The sequence below is a fragment of the Oculina patagonica genome, chromosome 1 (assembly GCF_052425735.1).
Source record: "Oculina patagonica isolate OP01 chromosome 1, crgOcupat, whole genome shotgun sequence".
Classification (NCBI taxonomy): domain Eukaryota; kingdom Metazoa; phylum Cnidaria; class Anthozoa; order Scleractinia; family Oculinidae; genus Oculina; species Oculina patagonica.
The window spans coordinates 22,468,757-22,491,311 of record NC_135758.1 but is presented as its reverse complement, the minus strand read 5'-3'; the positions used below and the strand labels follow the sequence as shown (position 1 = coordinate 22,491,311).

The 22,555-nt window shown below is 37.9% G+C and overlaps 2 protein-coding genes across 6 annotated transcripts; both read right to left on the bottom strand.

Moving 5' to 3' along the window:
- Window positions 1–225: 225 nt before the first annotated feature.
- LOC144636298 (uncharacterized) lies at window positions 226–13,954 on the bottom strand. 5 transcript variants are annotated; one of them, XM_078495587.1, is made up of 10 exons: window positions 13,829–13,954; window positions 11,291–11,396; window positions 10,546–10,619; window positions 8,763–9,381; window positions 7,344–7,709; window positions 6,605–6,762; window positions 4,398–4,446; window positions 3,828–3,994; window positions 2,915–2,999; window positions 226–1,820 (listed from the first exon to the last, which is right to left on the bottom strand). In XM_078495587.1, exons 4-10 carry the CDS (start codon window positions 9,343–9,345, stop codon window positions 1,615–1,617), a joined length of 1,614 nt encoding a protein of 537 aa, XP_078351713.1. In that variant the 5' UTR covers window positions 9,346–9,381; window positions 10,546–10,619; window positions 11,291–11,396; window positions 13,829–13,954; the 3' UTR covers window positions 226–1,614. The 5 variants fall into 5 exon arrangements, with proteins under 5 accessions (XP_078351713.1, XP_078351635.1, XP_078351931.1 ...); XM_078495509.1 differs by lacking the exon at window positions 10,546–10,619; XM_078495805.1 differs by lacking the exon at window positions 10,546–10,619 and having other exon boundaries at window positions 7,347–7,709.
- A 4,232-nt stretch (window positions 13,955–18,186) lies between these two features.
- Window positions 18,187–20,705, bottom strand: LOC144641706 (uncharacterized). Its single transcript, XM_078500742.1, has 4 exons — window positions 20,577–20,705; window positions 19,984–20,058; window positions 19,165–19,350; window positions 18,187–18,497 (listed from the first exon to the last, which is right to left on the bottom strand). Exons 1-4 carry the CDS (start codon window positions 20,633–20,635, stop codon window positions 18,323–18,325), a joined length of 495 nt encoding a protein of 164 aa, XP_078356868.1. The 5' UTR covers window positions 20,636–20,705; the 3' UTR covers window positions 18,187–18,322.
- Between the last annotated feature and the right edge of the window lie 1,850 nt (window positions 20,706–22,555).

Sequence of the window (22,555 nt, the reverse complement as noted above, 5' to 3'; positions counted from 1 at the left end):
TCCAGCGATCCTTTGCCCAACTCAGGCCAGAACTTTGCCCCTGGAAAGACCCCTGGACGGAGAAAAGAAGGAAAGCGTTGAAGGTAAGGAAGATTAAATACAAACCGTAAACAATCAAGACTACCGTAGATCGCAAGTGGCTACAGCGAGAGAAGTCTGGATTGAGAGAGATCAAAAGAGAGGAATAGGGCTGCAAGGAAAGGATAGAAGAAAAATGAGACGGCACGCAACGAAATCCTCCTTTATTGATACGGTAAGTAGAAATAGGCCAATTTCGATATATTAAAAATCTAACATGGCACCGAGGCTTAGAAGACTAAAACAAAAGAAATTATTCATTCATCCCTAAGCCTCTAATTTCCTTTGTTTTTACTCCTCAAAGCCTCAGTGCCATGTTAGAATTTTAACTTGTTAAAATTGGCCTATTATCCATGTATACATATAATACCTTAGGGAGTACGCCATTGACTGAAAAGACAATAGTTGCATGCATAATTCATAAACTCATCAAGCATAATTATGCATGGAGCTATGTGGTAATCTTTTCTTGTTTGATCCCATCATGGCTCTTTTCATGCCTTTTGGATTGACTGTGTCTGAAAGCCAAAATATGAACCATGGTTCACGTTTTGACATCTTGCATCCATCTGACAACGACAAACATATTATGTGTATTGATTGAAGGATGATAAAAATTAATTAAGTGTGTAAAAAGGTTTTCTGTCTATATGAGTCTATGTCCAGTTTTCTTTCTGCCTCTTTTATGAGTTCCATTGACAAAAGCCTACTAAAACAACAAATCAGCCTCCCTGGAACTTTTTATGAACTGTTAGCTAGAAGGATTGGTGATATATAAAAGCTTAAAACTGAGAAGCAGGACACAGGTCTGCAGGTCATCTTTATCAAGTAAACATTAATTTGATTTGTTAGTTTCTTGGAAATGTGTTGTCCATAAAATATTCATACTCCAAAGAGTGATCTTTGGTGTGATCCCACCCCTCTGAAAAATTTATCTTCGTTCACTTTAGCCTCTTGTTTTAAAGTTTAATAAAAAAAAATAAAAATAAAATAAATGAGAATTTACAGTGTGATCTTCCACTAGGTGGCTCTTCTTGATCCCACTGATTCCAGATCGAATTGTAATTTAGAAGTGTTGGTTTTTGTGGAGGGAGGAAAACCGGAGAACCCGGAGAAAAACCCTCGGAGCAAGGACGAGAACCAACAACAAACTCAACCCACATATGGTACCGGGCCGGAATCGAACTCGGGCCACATTGGTGGGAGGCAAGCGCTCTCACCACTGCGCCATCCCTGCTCCCCGAGGGAGTTTTGGACTTTGAGACCCCCTCCCCATCAGAATTCCCAGTGACACTCTGTGCGGTGGTATCGATTTTTATGGAACCACACAACAATGTTCTTTGCAGCTGACATATTCCTAGATTGTGAATACAACTGGCTTTGATCGCTCACTACCATTTATTTACACATGTATAGCTGCTGACTGCAAGAGAGCCCACTCTCACAAAATGTTTGGTTTGTTTTTGCTTTTAATTCTGATTGGTTCATTTCCTTATCTCCTCTACTGTTCATCTCTTCACCTATCTTCTTGTTTATCTATTTACAAGCTGGCTGGCAACGAATATTTCTGGCACTGATATAAGGATGCCAAATTCCGTCATCATTGTAGTATACTTGAGTACCATTGGAGTTCACAGCCAGAACCTCTGCACCCCGCACTTGAGGAGTGTTATCCAGAAAAGAGCTCACAGCTATCACACCACCATATGCACAGCGGTCAATGTTCAGATAATACCGGACCCCTTAAAAAATAAGTACAAAAAAAATATACAAATCAATTTACTTACGGGACCTTACGGTGAAGCATGCTGAGTTGACAGATTTTTATCATGGGTTCCTTTTGGTATCCCCAATTAAAACCTAAGATGTTTGGGGTTGAGTTTATGTTGCTGCCTGTCACACTAAAATTTTGATCGCCAGACCATTCAAAACAAAAGAAAGCTGTCAAAAAGGTCTATACAAAAAATAATCAAAATTTGTTAACTAACAATGGTACTCTGCACATCAATGCAAAATAGATTAAAGGAATTGATATATTTCTGTGGTATTTATGCGCCATTAACTCTGTAGCATCAATTTGCAACAACGTTTGTAGCTAGAATAAAAACTTCAGAGACTCAAAGGATAGGGCAGAATATATGTAACCTAGCCAATCCATTGACAATAAAGGGATCATTTTCCTTCAGTTTTTAAAACTCAAGGGAGTTGTCATTTCTTAGTGTTGTATTTTATGTTTATTTGCTTCATGCTATTTCTGGTTTTGAAAGGGCTAATGTAATACTAACTTTTCTTTGCAATCGTAACTTGTTATACACTCTTGTTTTTCTTGAGTGTTTGTTACATGATACTTTTTATTTTTCATTCAAAACTTTGTAACATGATAACTGTTGTTTTTCTCGTAAAAACGTAACATGATACTTTTTGGGGTGATGGACGGTGTTCTTTCTTTATAATATCCTTTTTTGTGATAATTACTGTACATAAAAGCTTAAATATCAGTTGTCTAAGTTTGGGATCTGGTATTCTTTTTGCAAGGTTATTTTGACAAGGTTATTTTGGGGTTTTGCCATCTGGGCAGAAGCAGTCAACGCTGCAAGTGACAGAGTGTAGTGGAGGAAACAAATCAGTGCCCTATTTATTCTACCAGAGGAGAGTTAGGATTAGATGATAAGATGATTTTGACAAATATGAACCAAAGACTTGTTCCCCGAAGTAGCTTTTCAAAGACAATAACTAAGGCCATTTAGATTATGGAGATAAGACGATTTCAATCTTTTTGATATCCTTTTAGTCTTATGATTTCATGAACAACTGCTTATAAAAAATGTCAAAATACCTGGGGCATTGATCGGTTGAAAGTTTAGATGCAGCTTGGTTTTTAAATTCTCCCAACTGAACTCAACTCCATTCACTGTTGGTGTCTGAAATAAAAAAAAAAGAAGAATAAAGCAGACATACAGGCTGACATATCTGATATATCCACTGTTTCTCATAACAAGTTGAGGTTGCTACTTTAGGCATGGGCACCCAACGAGCAAATTTTACTAGAGGTGTCAGAACCCCGTTAAGAATATTGTACCTTTTTCATATATTCGTAGGTCCCGTCTCCTGTATCTTCAGTCTTATATATAACAGGGGACGTTAAAGAACCCACGCACTATTCGAAAAGAGTAGGGCACGAAGCTCCCGGTGTTGTGGTCTGGTGTACAGCGCATTTGAACATATACACCTGAAAAATGCGCTATATAAATTCATTATCATTATCATTATCATTATATCTTCTCCATTCACGGGTATATTACGAACTCACAAGTGACCAGTTCCCAGTTGGCTTGATAGCTCAGTTGGTTAGAGCGCTGCACTAGCTAGTATCGCAAGCCGCTATTGCCTTCTCGAAAAACGTAGGTGGCCTTTTTCCGTGCCCAAAACGACATTTTTCCTCTCCCAAAACAACAAGCTTTACTTTCCTCATTTCACGAAAGTTTAGGGTAAAGAAAACTCCAGTTTTTCGTCACACTTTTATCCGAAAATTGTAGGCAATTATAGGTCTACCGAACAGATATCCACCGAAACGGTCAGTTGGGTGCTCCTGTTTAGGAAGGTCGTCATGTTATTGTTGGTGGGTCGTTTCTTTTGGGATTTGCTAACAACTGTTAGATTTTATCGCTCTTTCGGGGGCCAGAGTCATTTCTTTCAGAATTTTACAGTAACTTGTTTTAGAATTAACAGGTTAACTGCACACACTGTACCTGTCGATCAAATGTCTTGAAAACAAATGACAATGTGTGGCCTGGTATGCTTCCTCTCCGACAATACCAGTACCGAAGCATAGACCCTGGGGAATGGCGTTCGTAAAGGAAAAACAGAAGAAAACCAGACAGAACTAAAATGAGTATAGCGATTTTCCAAAGGAGTCCTGAAACAACAATAACAAATAAATAAATGAATAAGAAGGTAGCAAAGGGTTTATGTGTGATGTCTGATAAGGGCAAGAATTAAACCGTCATGGTGACACAAGAAAATAGCTAAGAAGAGAAGATTCATGAATTTACAACTAAATCTATCGTTAAACGTATATGTGACTCATGAATTTTATTAAATTTGCACGTAAAACAGGACCACGAACCTCCCTTTGCTACCCTCAACAAACAAACCAACAGACAGCCATCCAGATAAAGAGTGACTGACTGACTGACTGACTGAATGACTGACTGACTCTCTCAGATGGATAGGTGGATGATGTATGAATGGACAGACAGACAGACAGACAGACAGACAGAAAGACAGACAGACAAGCATTTAACAGTTGTCTGTTTGACCTGGAAAACCAGCCTCCCAGCTGAACTCAACTCCATCCACTGTTGGTGTCTAAAATAAGAGAGAATAAAGCAGACATGAAAACCTGTTAATAACCAATCAAACGGTTTTATAATAATGTTTATAGACTATGTTATTGACAACCTGGATTTTAAGAATAATTATTTACAAGACTAAAAATATCAAGAAATTTAAAAGGAAAAATCAAATGTTTTCGACCTAAATTAAATCATCGTCATGGTAATAAATGACCGTCGTGTGCACATGCATTTTTTTTATATATCTAGGTAATTTCTGATGGGAAGAGTATTGGCCGTTCCAAAATTGCGCAGGAAACTGGGGCGAGTTTCAAATTTCTAGTGATCGATAATCTGACGCTATCACATGAAAGATTATGGTAAGATTGGTCATTTGACCAATTTGGATGCTTTCAGGATGAACAGAAACAAAGTTATGGACCTTGAAACATGATTCAAAATCCATACAAACGTCTCTAATTGTGAGCCAGCGTCCCCCAAAACCATACAATTTTTATCCATTTTGTGATAGCTGTAAAATCCTGCTAAAGACCCATTATTTGAAAGAAACTAAGAGTATCACAAAAATAATAAACAAATTAAGAGTTTATATGGTTTTGGGGGACGCTGTCTTAACCATAAGAGACGTTTGTATGGATTTTGAACCATGTTTCAAGGTCCATAACTTCGCCTCTGTAAGTGTGTTCATCCTGAAAGCACCAAACTTGGTCAAATGACCAATCTCGCCATGATCTTTGATTTGGTGGTGTCAGATTATCGATTACGTGAAATTTAGAACTCGCCCCAGTTCCCTGCGCAATTTCGGAACGGTCAATTTGAAACAAGCATTTGTTTGTTCAGACTGGGGTGCCATTGTTAGATCATTACACTTTTGATGATCCTGCACTTGTGAAAAGATTGTGCTGTACAAAGAATTCACCAGTCAAAAAAATGAGGTGCATTTTCCTGTAGCCGGATGGTGGGTGGGTTCAGAGTCATTAGAAGGTTTTGAGTTTTCGACAATTTGCATTTCCAAATTTATTTATGGTCTCACTGATGTAATTCAAGCACCATTTATCTTGAACATTCTTACATGTATATTAGGCTTATAATAGTTAGGCTTTAGTTAGCCTTTTTTACTTACAGTAGTGATAGCTAGTGCGACTGTTATTAGTCACTACTTGCATGTTTCCATTTTAGCAATGGTTGTCTTTAATTAGTCTGAGAAAACATATTGCTTCCTTAATCTCATATATAGACCAACATGAATACCCAGAAATGGGGTTATCAAATCTTCCAAATTATGTGTTTTATTTCTCTTTGCATTAAGGTCGTTGGTTAGATACAGCTGTCGTCTTCTGGCTAGATAAAATTACTGAAATCGATAATATAATTAATGATAATTAATATCGATCAATAGCATTTTTGTTAGTACCAATAATTAATCAATTAATGTTAGAAATTATTGACAATTAATCGGCAAAGGAAAAAGTTGTGGCTATTATTACAGGACTGTTTTTTATCGATTGGCATCATTGTCGAGAGCAATCGATGAAAATCAATAGCAATCTATAACGATCATTTTTTAAAAATTACTTCTGATTAGAGCGGTTTTCACTTGAGTATCGAAAGTAATTTGCGTTTGCTTTGGTTTTGCATTACTACGCTTAGTGATTGGCTTAAAAATCTCGCGACATTTTCTCAACCAATCAAAAGTAAAACCAAAACCAATTGTGACTCGCGCACGTAGTATTCCGGCGCTTTGCGCCGGCTACATGTATTTGCTTCGAGTTTTGATTGGTTCACTGGATTGTCTGTGTCCTTTGTGATTGGCCAGAGTGATTGCTTTGGTTTTGGTTGTACGACACCAGAAACCCAGACACTCAATTGAAAACTACTCTATCAGTTGGTCATCAATTTGCCGATACCAAAGGATATCAATAGACTAGACTAACAATTGTTATCAATTGATATTAACTGATCAATCGATTTCCAATCATCTATTTTTGTAATTTTAAATATTTTTACTTGTAAGGGCATTGAGATTTTTAATGTAATGCACTAGAAATAAATTATTAATATTATGATTATTATTATTATTATTATTATTATTATTATTATTATTATTATTATTATTATTTTCATCAGTTGGTCCGTCCGGGCATTTTACAGGTTTACTGCATGCTCTGTACCTCAAATGTCTTGTAAACAAATGGCAATGTGTGCCTTTGTATGTCACCTCTTGGATAATACCAATAACGAAGCATAAATCCTGGGAAATAGCGTTCAAAAAAGAAGAATAGAAGAAAACCAAACAGAACTACCACGACAGGAATTTTCCAAAGTAGTCCTGAAACAACAAAGTAAATAAATGAGAAAATCAGACTGGTAGACAGACACACAGAGAGATGCATGGCTTCTTTTAAAATATAATGTCATATATGAAAGAATTGAGACCACCACCTCATTGATCATTTAGCAGGGTGATGGTCAACCTCGTTCCCAGGGTCTAGAGAGAGACCCTGGGAGGGAGGTTGGGTGATGGTAACCTCCTGAGTGTGTTGTTGAGCTGGTTGCACAAGCAAGTGGGAATTTTTAAGAATAGGGTTAAGAGAAGTACATAGAAGCATGAGGCACAGTCAAGTGTTTTTCACACTTCTCGGATGTTCTTAAAAATTCGTAAGTGCTTATAAGTCAACAGTGCATGAGGAGAAAGTTACCTATTTCCTTTATAAAATGTTCAAAGGATTGCAGTTACTTAAACTAGTGATGTAGGCCACATGCATTTTAACTTTGTAAACTGTATGCATGGCGTAGCCCACGTGCTTTGTAAAACTTAATACTTAGCAAAAACTAACCAATTCTAGTGTATGTAACTCCTTGAACATTTTATTTTAGACTAAAACTAAATGTATTTGGTTAATCTTTTACCACCTCTGAGGAAGGTTTTTTCTATTGCAGTCATCTTGCCCATTCCTTGAAAGAAACCAGTCACCTTATCTTTCTTTGATGTAGCTATGATTTCATTTTTGATCTTAAGCATTGACTCTTTAATCTTCAACTGATCCTCTTTGAGGACATTGAGGCCACTTTCCAAGACCACATGCTTGGCTTCAAGTCGTTTGATATCAAGCACAAATAGTTGTGTCAAATTTTGAAGGTTGCTTCTTAATCCCTCATGGTCTTGCATCCATGTTTCTTTGTTTTCCTCAACAGATGTAACTAATGTTGACATTCCTTCTTGAACAAGCTTTAACACATCATTATTGACTGGCTGTCCAAAGCACATGTCAATTCCTGTGAAGTATTAAAAACAATATTCATTTACAGTACAGAGTAATGGCTTTTGTCGTAATTTTTTTGACTAATCGCAGTATCAATATGTACGCTTGTAAAACGGATGATCACCGTGGAAATGGACTAGAATACTGACCACAGAAAGAAAGCGTTTAATAATTGCAGACCTGCGATCCTTCCCAGTTTGGCCGGAGACCCCGTTTTATTTATTTATTTATTTTTTGCCTTTTGTCATGGTCTCCCAACAATTATAGTTGAAATCTCATGGTTTTTGTGGAAAAAAGTGCACAGGTATAGATTATTGAATAAAGTTTCTCAAAAGTTTGTTTAATATAAAAAGGCGATTTACTGGCGCAGATCACTTTTTAATAGCTACTTTTTTGCTTTCATTGCATTACATTAATCAAGGGCGTACCTGCCTTTACGCAAAGTACGCAGAATTTTCCCAGATTTGTTTTACATTATAGAAGAAATGCAAAGGGAACGGTCGTGTAATTTTTCAACGCGTTACATATCTGCAACGGCAGCAGAGAAGTGATCTACGAACCTTACAGGGGCGACCTTTCTGACAAGGCAGCCTATGACAATGAAGTTCTAAGATGAAAGGTAGAGTGAGCACACACTGTGGAGAAACCCAATGGTATAGTGGAGACCGTCGAAACCAAGCTCTTACAATTCTTCTTACGTACGATGTCAGTGTCCACTGCGACACCAGAGTGATCATTTTGAATCATGAGAAGAGTCAAGACCTACATGCGCTCGACTATGAGAACTGAGCAGCTCTCCGCTCTGTCGCTTATGCACACTGACATTGTAATACGAAAGTTTTGCGCTTAAAAGAACAGAAGGTTAGCTTTTGCATTGTAATTATTGTAACTTTCATTAATATTTTTATAAAGAAAATGGGGGTATTACAGTGTAGTGCACATATTGCCTTACGGAAAGTATTTACCGAATGCGATGCCTAAGTGAAGAAATAAACGGACCTTTTCTGAAAACAAGTGCACATGTGTCAATGTAATAAAAATACATTAGACGATTTTGACCGGTTACCTCTGTTTCTCCATTTTTTTAAGTCGTCCAAAACCTTTGCCTCGAACGCCACAGGGAGATTAAGTCTTTTGATTAGATTTTCCATAAGTTGAAAACATTTCAAGTAGTAGGCTTCAGTCCATGTTGCAAACCTGCAGTGACCCCATTCATTGCGAACATCATTGCGCACACCCATTGCAATGATATCAATTCCATGGTAAACAAAGTTTGGTGCTCCACACAAAATGGAAAGTGCCGCAGATGAGTCTAATGATTCATCAAAAGCTGTGAAGCCTGCCATGTATGGTTTGACAAAAAGTTTAGCCAGGGAAACTTCATCTTTAACGCTGTAATCATAGCTGTGGTGTGATGATTGTGCTTTGTTGTTATTGATGTTTATATAATTCAAACGCAGTGTAGAAGGAGGAAGACATTTGAGATGAGAGGCAGATGTCTGTGAATGAATGTTGGTACGTTTAATCAAGTTCTGGTACAGCTGGGGTAGTTCTCGTGCAATAACCTTCCTCAGTGCTGGCGTGAGAACTTTTGAGAGGCAAATTCCAACCACTAGCCATCTTTTGTCCTCAGCTTTTAGTGTATCCATCACTTATCAGCAAGCAATTGAAGAAGTGGGCAACTTCTGAGCCAAATAAATTAATATATATGTATATATCAGTAAAAGAGGAAGGTAGGGAAAGAGGGAGGGAGGGAGGGAGGTTGGAAGGAAAGAAGGAAGGAAGTACGCGGACCGGTGGTTAGGTAGGTATAGGTAGGTAGGTAGGTAGGTAGGTAAGTAGGTAGGTGGGTAGGTACGTAGGTAGGTAGGTAGGTAAGTAGGTAGGTAAGTAGATAGGTAGGTAGGTAGGTAGGTAGGTAGGTAGGTAGGTAGGCAGGTAGGTAGGTAGGTAGGTAGGTAGGTAGGTAAGAAGAAGTAAGTAAGTAAGTAAGTAAGTAAGTAAGTAAGTAAGTAAGTAAGTAAGTAAGTAAGTAAGTAAGTAAGTAAGTAAGTAAGTAAGTAAGTAAGTAAGTAAGTATCTAATGTTTATGTTTCAGAAAAGAAATGACATTTTGAATCCAAAGTGTAATTAATAAGCAGTTAAATAATTAATAGTTCATTTGTTATCATATATATGTATTGTAACTTCTTCGATTGTTTTAGTTAATTGATTCGTTATCATAGTTGATATATAACCTTTATTGTAACTAGACCAATACCTCCCTGTTATTATAGATATACTGTTATTGTTACTATTACTGTGAGTCAGTCAGTATATATGTAAAGAGAATAATTTCATGGCATGATTACTTAACATTTTTTAACTTTTATGACTCCGGATCCGGCAGGGCCGGGCTAAAGCCTTGGCCATGGTCATTGCATTGTGTTCTTGGACGAAACACTTTTCTCTTACAGTGCCTCTCTCCACCCAGGGTAACCTGCGATGAGCATCCCATTCAGGAAGGAGTAGAAATACCCCTAGCCGCAACATGCTATAGAAACGGGGATAAGCTCTGGCCTGATGGGCTTGAACGCAGACTTAACCTACCAACCTACCTTATAACTTGTTTGGTGTAAACCTCCATTAAAAAGTTGCAGATGAGATACACTAAATCTCTATTACTTGATCTTGCAAATATAATCTACTTAAAATAACTATTTACAAAGCTTAAAAATTGTTTTTTTAAAAAAAAAAACGTTTAAAAGGAAAAAACCGAACTTTTTCGACTTAAACCTGTTCCTTAAGATTTTCGTTTTGTTAATGCGCATCGAAAATATTTTGTACTAAGTAGAAAGCCCAAAGCTTACTGTAAATATTCTTTGTTGGCTGTTACGTCATGATATGACGGTACTTGAGCCGCCATCTTGGATTTCACTATTTTCTAAGAAAGTCAGAAAATAACGAAAATTGATACAAAATCAAGCTAGAATGCTAAGGGAATGTAAAAGTAAACAAATTGTACAATTCTGTTTAAAAACTTGAAAAAGTAAAAGAAATGTGGCAAAATGAATTTTTGCCAGATTTGCTTGTAACTATGACGTTGTCATGGCAACGCCAAAAATCACAGACACCTGGTTGACATATGATGAATGAACAGCTACTGAATGCTTCAGAATCATAGAGTAAATTCCGAGGTTTAAAAATTTCCAACAGGCAGGAGGCTGACCATTCGGCTATTTACAAAGCGGAAATCAGTTGAATTTGGGACCCCCGAACACAAATCCATCTAGTGGCAGGAAGCAGGATTTGAAACCGGGACCTCCGGATTACAAGTCCAGCGCCCTAACCACGAGGCCACGCTGCCTCCTCAAACACTGTTCGCAGAAGGGTTTGGTCCCATTTAATCCCATGTGGGGTTTCACCATTTCTATGAATCGGTTCTCGAGTAAAATGGTGAAATGGTTACTGTAGGTGCTATTTAAAATTCCAGTTTTGAAAGTGCGTGCGTATCCATCTAACGGATTCGAAGATCCAGTTGTCAATCGACAGAAATCGATATTGGGAATCAATCGATACAATCGATATCCAAGTTAGTTAATAGGATGGACTTACCATTAATCGGAGCCACTATACAAGCTGGGGCAAACTGATCAGCTCACTCTTTGATATGCTTATTTGTAAAAAGATTATTTTCGAGCGCAACAATGGTCGTACCATACTGTGGAAGACAAATAATACTAACATTAATAAATAACATACATATATACATATATATAGGCACAAACACATGCACACGCGCACGCGAGCCCCTGGCGGCTCAGTCGCAAGGTAAGTATAATTCGATTAGTGCTTCGAACTAAGAATAGCTTTACGAGGCGGAATCTAAAAGGGAACGCGTTAACGAGCAGAAAAAGAAAGAAAGTCACTTCTACAATACTGACTCTGAAGCCGACTGTTCTTACAACTTGGCGCCGAATATCATGTCCCGTATAGCTACAATAGCTACCTACTGATGTATAACTTCAAAAAATACAGTAAGCTTGGTCCCTCCTACTTTGCGTTCTTTAGTATGGGTACCAGAAGCTTCCTTTTGTCGACAGCGTCTTTGGGGAAATGTGGGAAATCGCGGGCAATTGCATGCAAAGTTTGTACCACGGAGATTCTTTGCTTGAGTTAACACATATTCTTTGTCCTTGTGGAACTTAAATTTGGCACTGAATAAGTGGCCTTGGCTTTGGGTCAGTGGAGCTTGATTTTCCGATCCGATGAACACGTTCAACGTAATTTCTTTTGCATCTTCCTACTTAGTTTTACCTAGTTTTCAGATGATTGGAAAGACTAAAGAAAGAAAAAGAAAGATTAAAAGAAAAATTAAAGAAGTTCAGGTTGTTTAGGCGACTGCGACTTTCCACTGAGTTTGACAAACAAGGCAGGACTAACTCATATGAACTTAGTCAAAGCTAAACGTAAACTGAAATGTGTACTGTTTCACATTTATGTTGGCGGAACGATACTTAACATTTTCAATCAGCTTTTCAGTGATCTTCCCTTAATCGGAATGATAAGAAAATCACACTGACCGTTATTGTTGTTAGATTGAAGTTTGGTATAATGATTTTTAGGGAAATCGATATTGCCATGACAAGATCTCAAAAATCAGTAAAACTTGAATTTTGTGCGATCCATGCACTCGTGGAAACAAAGTAATACCAATGTCTTAACCTATAGTGTATTACCAATAAAATATGCAAGAATGAAAAAACTCTGTGTTTGATTACGAATAAATCGCAAAAAAATTTCCAACCGTTTTTTTGCATAATAATAGTAATTGTACCCAGAAATGAACACTTGAGTTTGACGGAATTGCCCTAAACGCCAGATGTGTTCCAAAGTTATGTTTTGACGCATTTTCCGAGAATCAGTAAACAGATTTAAATCACGAAAATATGTACACGAGACTTCCAACTGTATTGAATTGCATTCGTAGAAAAGCGGAAGTAAAAGTACTGTTCGGAAACTAACGAGAGCATAAATTATAGTATAACCACATTACGCTTTCATTACACTGGCTTAGTTTGGGAGTAAATAAAGGAGGAGAAATAGTAAGTGGGGTAAACGGTCTGTGGTTATCAAAGTGTAAAATTTTAGTTTTTTGCATAGCTATTTGCTTTCAACACCTTCCCCCTGCAAAGCTCAAGTAGTGTGTTACGCGGTGGCCTAAGGGGCTTTTAAAATTTTGGCCGATGTAGTTTCTCGGAATTTACACTGGTAGGGCCTCATTCACGGAGCTCTAAACATACAAGATTCAATCAGTTTAAAATGCTAATTTACATGTTCATATGCTCATTCAAGTTACAGTAAGAAACTGAAACCCTGACCACCTTTATTATACACTGAAAGAGAAAGTAGAGAAAATTATTCTCCAAAAATAACCAAATGGCCTCATTACTTTCCATTTCATGCATGTGTTTATACTTGCTGTGGTTTGAACTGTTGTTCGAAGGTTTTCTGCAGAAATTTGCATATAAAAGATAAATTAAAGGGTTAATGGGTTCCTGTTACACACTGTAAAATTAGCGATCTCAGATGTAGTTCGACCGCATCCGACACGAAACGACTGAAACGAAAGAAACCGCGGCATGACCGAAACGAAACCGCCAAAACGAGCGAAACGAACAATATCACTGAACCAGGCGAAAACCATTTTTATTGTTTAGGGCTTCAGTTTCGGTAATTTCGTTTTATTTCGCTCGTTTCGGTTGTTTCGGTGCTTTCATTTCATTGTTCGAATTCGGATACATATCTGAAAAACAAATACAAAGGGCAGAACTTTGTTATGAATTTCCACTAGAATATTACGTCGTACAGGCTTAAATTTATCCTGTTTTTGTTATTCAGTTCTCCAATTCTTTTTCATTAGCTGTTCCAATTTGTATTTATTGTACGTTAGAAATATTTTGGCACCGTTTGACAGTCTCACCATCCTAGCGGTCCAAAGTACCTTCTCTTTAAATTCATATTTGAGCAACCTCTTAGAAGCCGGAAGTGAAACTGAAAGCTTCTAGACAACAAAAGGTTTGGCTAAAATTAGAGTTTCGCGGCTCGTTTGGTCGGAAATCAATTGCTTCCTCGTCTGAACTAATTTCTTACCGTATTCCTGCAATTTTCGCGAAGACCTCTGAAACGTTTTCTACCCAAGCTTTACAGAACTCTCTTTCTGAAGCCGGAGACGACACATCCACGGTAGACTGATCAGTTTTTGTTCCTGAAACCGGAAAGGTGAAAAATAAAAAAAAGTGATGGGAAAAAACGAGGAGGGAATGGGGCGAAGAAGGAAAATCCTTTCGTTTTCCTTTCGCTCGCCGTTCGCGGGAGTGACTATTTAGCGCTCAGATGTCGTGAGACTTCTTATTTGTTTTCTTACAAGAAGTCTAAATAACACTTAACTTATTTTTTTAAGTTAAAAAAATTGAAGAACAGGAGAATTCGAACTCGGGTCGCCGGCATGCCGAGCGGGAATGCAACCCAAGCTTAAGCAGGCTAACGGGAGTGTTATTTAGGCTAACCGGAGTGCTGGTTAGGCTGACCGAACGCTATTTAGTGATTTAGGCAAAACGGAGTGCTATTCAGGCTAACCGAAGCGCTAGTTAGGCTAACCGCAGTGCTGTTTAGTATTTACTATATGGACTGAATGTTACGTGGTATAAGTAGGGCTTTCCACAAGTTGCTCGAGATTTCCCAAAAAGTTGCTCGTAATTTCTCAAAAAGTTGCTCAAAAGTTGCTCCAAAAATCCCAAAAAGTTGCTTCTGATAATAAAAGTTGCTCGAAAGTTGCTCCAAAAAATCCAAAACGCTGTTTCTAATCAAGAGAATTTCTCTAAATACATGCTTATTTCCCTTTAAGGGTAATATTTCTAAGCCGTTGTGGGTAAAATTTGTTAAATAACAAGGATTTCATTAACTGAGACAAAGTTAACTGAGAAAAATCGTAAGATATCGATGACGTCATATTTGATGACGAGTTTTGTAATGTTTTAATGCAGAATGAGCCGAAAGTTGAAACGTCTTCAGATGTTCCTCGAAAATCTTCGGCAAACTTCGTAAATCTTCGGAAACGTTCGTATTGCCTTTGAACAACACTCGGATAATCTTCGGAAATCTTCGGTCTGGAAATTGCTCAAAATGCAACAAGTTGCTCGAGAGGAAAAAAGTTGCTCGAAGGGGAAAAAGTTGCTCGAAACATGAAAAGTTGCCAAAAAGTTGCCGAGCAACTTGTGGAAAGCCCTAGGTATAAGTATGTCATGAGGTGTATTTACAAGAACAGCTCTGGGAACCACGTTCGGTTTCATCGGCTTGCACACCAGCGCAGAAATTCCATTTAGAAACTTACTTTTTCTCACTACAAAATGACATTTTCAAGATTTCTTAATAGTGAAGTGTACATGTTTCCTTTTTATCTCCATGCTTCAGCCGGCACACTTCCACTGGTTGTAGCTGTTTCAAAACAGCCCTTCAGGATTACAAGCTAACAATTTAATCTGCCGTCGCATGAAAGAGGTACAGTGCTTTATAATAGAACGAAGTGCGGTTAGGGCTTCATGTAGCGGAAGTTATTTTTTCGAGAAATGTTCCAAGCATTCAGTTATTTGAGGAGCAGCGAGAAGATCCGCGAGGAAAAAAAAGAAAAGAAAAAATCTCGATGATTTGGTAAGTGCAGAATGCAATATGGAACAATTGAAAGTATGATGTTTTATATATGTTCGTGTTTATTTGCTTTACTTTACTTTCGGAAAAACTGTTCACAGGCTACTTGTATTCTTTCCTAGGTGTTCCTTACGTTAATCTTTGCAAACGTAACACGACACTTTTGTTCGTTTGTAACAAAATACTTTTGTTTTCCTTGAAAATGCCGTAACATGAAACTCTTGTTTTTTGTTTGTTTTACGGCGACATCGATGACATTTGTTTAATTTAATTAAGTTACGGTTTAAACTGCACGAAAGACGATTCTCAAAACTAAAGAACAAATCTAATCAAAAAACATCTTTTTCGAAAGGGTTTTTAAAACGCAGTACAGCTAGGATATTTGTTTCCTGGTTATCAGGTGTTCACGCCGAAAATCCCGGTGCAAGTTTTTGCATACCTAATTACGATTTACGAAAGCGCTGTGAACACGTCACACGCTCACTCAAGCATGAAGCCGAGAAGCACGTAGTGTGAAGATTTCTTTCAAGAAATGTCGGAACCGTCACGAAAGCATGTTCAAACACTAAAGCGGCAGAGGTTTTACAAAATAAAACGGAGGTTAGTTCAACCGATGGAGAACAAATAAAAGGAAAGGAAGTGACGGATGTAACATGATATTGTTGTTTTTTTCTCGCAGATCGCTGTGATGCCTTTTAAGTCTAATTAAATTAACGCCACGGATTCTACAGGAATTCAACCGCATTGAAAAGCACACCACGTTAGGCTTTAATACAAAATTTCTAAACACGTCACTGTTATTTTAATTTTCGATAGCTTGAATTTCAGTTTGTTATTGAAACAGCAAACAAGATACTTTTGTTTTTGTCAAAAACATGTAACATACTTTTGTTTTTGTCGAAAACGGATGTAACATGATGTCTATGGTAACGTGATTTATTTTCTGCAAAGAAGGCGACATTGATTATAACACAGATGTTATCAGGTTATCAATTAATTATGAGATGCTAGATCACCTTTTCTAAGAAAACAGCATTGCCATATCAAGAATTATTTCACATGATCTGCTATGACGCCTTACTGTCTAATTCAATTAATTTGTGGTTTTAACTTGGGGCCACGGAGTCTACACGAATCCTTCTGCAGAAGAAAAACGCAATGTTCGTGATGAAGACTGATCTGCGCATGCGTTTAGCGCAAAGTGTTTTTTTCCAGAAAGAATTGTACCACAAGGAGAGCATAGTGCTTTCTGAAACAAATATATACCTTGAGTTCTTCAATTGTAAGTATCGTAATGGACTCCCCGATTTACCAAGGGCACACGGTCAGGTGCTCTCCATCCCCTCCCCCCTTTACAGAAATAATTAATTAATTGATATTAATTAATTAATTGGTGATTAAAAGTTTACACCGCGTTAGCGGTTTAGTGGCTTAGTGGTTTAGTGGTTTAGTGGTTTAGTGGTTTAGGGGTTTAGCAAACGCCAACCCACCAAACCATCACAATAGTGCATTCTGCACTAAAAAGACGGGGGCTAGATAGCCTCTCATTTTTTTTCTTCACTCGCTGTTCTTCCCGCTGCTCCCAACTAACCGAACGCCTGAAGAGGCTAGGTTAGTAAAGGAAACAAGATATAGTTGAACTTCTCTAATACAGACACCGAAGGGACAGAGCAAAGTGTCCGCATTAGAGAGGTGTCCGTATTATAGAGGTCACCACTATGACGTCACTTTTGACTTCATTGACAGCTTAAAGTATATAGTAACTCGAAATGTCTGCAAAGCAATGCTGCAGGTAAAAAATTGACACTAAGCACAATCTGAAAACGTCTAATATGAATAAAGCATCCTGTTGTTGTTTTTGTAAACTCAAACACCAAATTGCATTACGAACACAAAATATCATAGTTTATGTGAATTTGTTCCCTGAGGTCGAGATTAAGTGTCCGTTGTCCGTAAAAGAAAGGGTCCGTATTATAGAGGTTTTTTCGAAAGAAAATATATTATAATTTAATTGGGACATCGGAGATTGTCCGTAATAGAGAGGTGTCCGTACGGAGAAGCTAGAGAGGTTCGACTGTATTTTCATTGAATGCTTTCTTAAGCTAATTTGCGCATGCGGAGTAACTTCATTTCCGTATTACCCTAACACAGCGAGTTTAATAATAACCACAGGTAACCAAAGTGTACTATCAGTGAGCTGTATATACGAGTTTGTATGGATCTCAGAAAATTTCGATTGAAAAAAAAAACACTTTTCCTTCAAAAAGTTGCAAATAAGTTTTAAAAACCTCACTTGGTTTTTTGTGTGTGTGCTTTTATCCCAAAAATACTGGCGGTACACATTTGGACAAAAAACAACACGACTTGTTGCGGGTGCGAATGTCCCTGTTTGTCCGCGCGCGAAACATCTGTTGCGTGTCCGAGACAAAACATGTTTCTAAGTTTTTTCAGAAACATTTTGTGCCCGCAACCAACCTGGCCATGCAATCAACGACGTTCACCTCATCCCGCTTGAACTTATACGTAGCAAACGTGATTCAGTTAGGAAGGCTCGTGAAGCCCCATTTAATTACCAGCCCCTGAGGAAGGTTTGTGTTGCAAACCGAAATATAGCGAAAATATATTTTAGTTGTTTTTATCCACTTTGTTTATTTTTGATCGCTTTAGCCGTCAGGATAAGTTTGCCGTCTATATTTTCCATTCTTGCTTTGATTCGTGTGTTCCATGCTTTGGCCTCTTCAATAAAGGTAAATCCGTACATTACTACTTTACCCTCTAACACACAAGGATCTTGACACAACTTGTCAGTCCTATTTTAATAAACTAGTATTTACACATTTACACTTATTCTCCTTGGAATTTTCTGAATCCGCACAAGTCACACATTTTCTTTGATTTTTACGAGCAAGTTCACAAGACTTCTATTTCCTTAAAACTAAGTTACAACTCTGTAAAGTAAAGATTGGGAAGCGAGCAGACAGTCCATTTTCCCACAGGATTTGCTTTTAGAAACTGACCGAACTGACAGGCCTCCTGTTTTAGTTTTAACGCTGTCAGGTCCATTTCACACACTGATCTCTGCCTTTGAAGGCTGATCTCGTTGTTTTGAAGAAGTCTGTAAAGAAACAAAAAGCATAAAATGATTAGGCAATCATACTTAGGTAACTTCCAGCTCGGTCACATTGTAGGATGTGGTGCGAAACTCGTCAGACAACCATTTTTAAAAAGTGACTTTCCAGGGCGTATTGCAAGGTTGCCTATTTTTTAAAAAATTCTCTTGTTAGAAGAAAGAGTAGGACTATGCGCCAATGCTTGTGGAAAATTGTGGGTCACCATTTCTCCTTTTGATTGGTTATAACTGGAGTCATGTCTTTTATTTTATTCACTAATTACGAGTATTCTCTTTAATTCTCCGAGCGTCGAATTAATGGAGAAGTAGACAAACAAACCAACAAAACAACAACAAAAAGTGGCCGGGGAAATTCGAGCGCGAGAGACTAGGACGAAACGCTTTGCTCCCAACAAATGAAAATGAGTTTGATTTGCATGAAAATGGACCTGAAGGTAAAACTAATTTTCAGATGAATGGCTTTGCACGTAGACGGGTAACTCAAAAATGGCCTATTTGGCGCGGACGACTGCACGGCCTTCCTTTTTTTAATTTTTCCCCTAGCAGTTTTTGCTTCTCTGTGAGTCTATTTTGAAATTACTCCGTCGCTTAAAAGTTACACTATACAAGATACGAAAGGTTTTTGATAAAACAAACAGAAATATACGCTTACCTGAAATTCCTGTCCAGAAAGTAACATCTCTCCTCTGTAACATTAACTGCAACTTCCTCAAGGAAAAGCTTTCGCTCCAAAACTTGAACCTCTTCCTCCATTTCAGCCACTACACAATCTGCATGGGCTGTCTTGGTGTCAGACATTGAGTCATCGGAAGGGTAACTTTCACATTGATCGAGTATCCTATGGAAAAGTGAAAAGAAAGAGATCATTATTATTTTATCAATTTAACCAACTTGAACTTTAAACAGTGGACAAGAGGGTATTAGTTAAAATCTAACTGATCTAGAAAACAAGACCACAGTCCAAGCTAATTAAAAGCTTATGTTGTCCTTTAACGTCGTTCCCAGGGTCTTTCTCTCCCCGCTCCCCAGAGCGAGAGAAGAGACAGTAGAGAGATTAAGCTTGACGATATACGGCACATGGCAAACGCGAGCTTGCCTTTCATATTGTACCTTTTTATCTAATTCTAATACTAATCCCTCGTAAAAATAGGGAAAAATCCCACATTCATAACAAACAAAAAACTACTCATTTCCGCGTACGAACGCCAAACGGCAGACGGCAGAAGTTGAATTTTTGCCGTTCGCGGGAAAAATTAACCTCTCTAGTGTGGGAGGTAGAGAAATACCCTGGGAACGAGGCTGGTTTTCCTTATTGTCGAGCAAGCCCCAGCGTTGATTGATTCCGGCAACCAGCGAGGTCTTGGCACTAGTGCATATTTTTGCTAGCCTGAACGACCCTTTTCGTGATAAAAAAAACGATAAAAATGCATAGGTACCCTTCGTGAGGGAAGTCCTTTTAGCGAGCACTTACTCATTTTCAAGCTGCAGTTGATCCTGGAGACGAGCAATGCGCTTCGCTGCTTCTTTTAATTGTTTTCTCAGTTTTCTGTTTGACAAAAACATTCTATTAGGAGAAGAAATCTGAATATCTTTTTACTACAAAAAAATAAACTATTCCACACTGCATCCATTGTCACACCGCACTAAGATTGGGAATAAATTTGGCGATCCGACAACGGTCACAGTGTGAGACTGGAGGGTGGGAGGGTGGGGAAGACAAAAACTAGCATTGAATCCCCGAGGCCTCCCCGCAAGCACCAATCGTCCCGTACCTGTACGATCCCCGCACCATACGGCAGTTGAGCCAAAGTGATAATTTATTAATGTGCACTGATCTTATATGCGTTGCTTTAATGTATGCAGTGTGAATAGCGTTTGCGTTGACAAAGGGGTTAAGAACAAAACGAAACGAAAAATAAAAGAAAAGAATATTTTAAAGTCAGAATACTTTGTTTTTGCAGAAATCAAATGCGCTGATAGGGAGTTGCTGTGAAACATTTTGAATTCCGGGACTTTTATTTAGAGGAAAAACAACTTGACTGGATCTCATAAAAGTTCACTTACCTTTTGTAATCTTTTTTCGCTTTTCTCTTCGACTTAAGTAAACTCCAAGATAATCCCATTTTAAATTTCCACGTTGTCCTTTTTTAACAAAATTCAAGCGCTTCAAAAACACGGCTAACAAGACGCTTTTCTCTTTGCGAATGAAGAATCTTGCATTGTGACATAACAAAGAAGAGGAAAATGCGCGCGCTGTAATAAACCAATCAGATTCGGTTTTTATAAATAACCGTCATCTGAGCGCGAGGAAACGAGATTAAGCTAAATAAGAATTTTCCTCTCCTGAAATGTTTTACAAGTGACGCACAAATCTAGTTTTTCACCGAACAATTGTTAAAACAGAGTTGGACGATCTCCGGTCTATTTATAAAATGCCTAATATATAGAAATGGTGGAAAAATAACGGAACTGCTAACTTTCAATGACGTCATAATTATACTGGCGCGCGCATCAAAGCGTGGGCAATGCTTTACCATTCGCGACGAGGTCAAAACAAATGCCGGGTAGAGTATTGTTTGTATTGTATTGTTTTGTATGTTTCTACATACATCTGACCGTTGAAATGGAAGTAACAACTAAATTTAAATTCGAGGAACAATAAGAATGACAGATAACGAAAAACAGATGATGAATAAAATGCATATTGAAAAAATGCACACTAATAAAGATAAAGTTTTTCGCTGCAAATATTATCATTTAGGGCAGATTTTAAATCCCTAATTAGCAGATTTTGTTTTATCTTACAATGAATATCTGACCATCCTCTTGCTAATATGTCAAAGTGGTCCCATTTGGAAACAAGGAGCGAAAGAAGTTAATAACTCGCTTAATGAACAACGGCTGTAAGGGATGCATCCTATGCTGCACATAGTGCCTCTCAAGTCAAGTCATTAATATTATTATTTTTTTTCTTTTTTTAACAGTTAAGATTTAAACATTTTTCTATATCATAGATTATAATAACATTTTTATATGACTTATATATATTTTTATTGTATTTATATTTAGTATTAGTGTAACTTTTGAGTTTTTTAGCAGTGTCCCCTAATCAGTATGGTATTATTTTCCAGGCTATAAGGTTTTGACACTTAAATAAAGTTTTCTTATCTTATCTTATCTTAGTTACAGGTTCCGAAGAGATCCCGTATATACATGTGTATGTCGTCACCGAACATACCGTAAAATTCCGGTTATAAGCCCTGAGCTTATACAACTTCGTAAGGGGTTTTGGGTGGGCTTATAAGCGGAGGGGCTTATATCTGGGAGGGCTTATAAGAGAAATAAAAACACGTTTCAAAACGATCCACGGGAGTGTTGATCGAAATACGTTTTTAAGTTAAAACGCATAGTAACGCAACATTTAGCCCTGGTCAGTACTGCCATCCGGCTGAGGGGGGCTTATATCCGGGGGGGGCTTATAATCGGATGTATTTTCTTGTTTCCAGGTAGATGGGCCTATAAGCGGGGGGGTTTATAACCGGAATTTTACGGTATTCCGTAAATATGCCGTCGCCGAAATTAAGTCCATTAAGGGGGGTTAAGCAAACAAAGCCCAGGGCTTATTTTTCGGAAATTTACAGTATATCCCTCATTCTGAAGAATAGAGAATGAAAACATTTCTATGTTGAATGCAGCCCGAAAACTGAACATTCACAGAGCCCGTACGCGTACAATCGATATTTATACCTAATCGTACCTTTTTGGTACGCTTCGGCGGCATATCAGGCGAGTTTGGTCGAGCCATGTTTCGTATTTTGGCGAGACGCCGTCGAGCCAAAATACCCATGGCGAGACCAAACGAGCCTGATATGCAGCCGAAGCGTACCAAAAAGGGTACGATTAGGTATTTACCGTACCCCTGAAATTCAGCCAAAAATTCGGTTATATTTAACGCTCTGTTGAAGCCATGCTTGCCAGGTACGTAGTGCAAATTGTACTGACCTGCTTGTGTTGATACCTTTTTGTTCTTCAACACTTTTATC

Coding starts and splice junctions, on each gene's coding strand:
- LOC144636298 (XM_078495587.1), bottom strand. CDS start 9,345: ATGGATACACTAAAAGCTGAGGACAAAAGATGGCTAGTGGTTGGAATT. Junction 3,995..4,397: donor CTGGGAGGCTGGTTTTCCAG/GTCAAACAGACA, acceptor TTGTTGTTTCAG/GACTCCTTTGGAAAATCGCT. Junction 1,821..2,914: donor TCAACCGATCAATGCCCCAG/GTATTTTGACAT, acceptor TTATTTTTTAAG/GGGTCCGGTATTATCTGAAC.
- LOC144641706 (XM_078500742.1), bottom strand. CDS start 20,635: ATGGGATTATCTTGGAGTTTACTTAAGTCGAAGAGAAAAGCGAAAAAA. Junction 20,059..20,576: donor GCGAAAAAAGATTACAAAAG/GTAAGTGAACTT, acceptor TTTGTCAAACAG/AAAACTGAGAAAACAATTAA. Junction 18,498..19,164: donor TTTCTGGACAGGAATTTCAG/GTAAGCGTATAT, acceptor GTTTCTTTACAG/ACTTCTTCAAAACAACGAGA.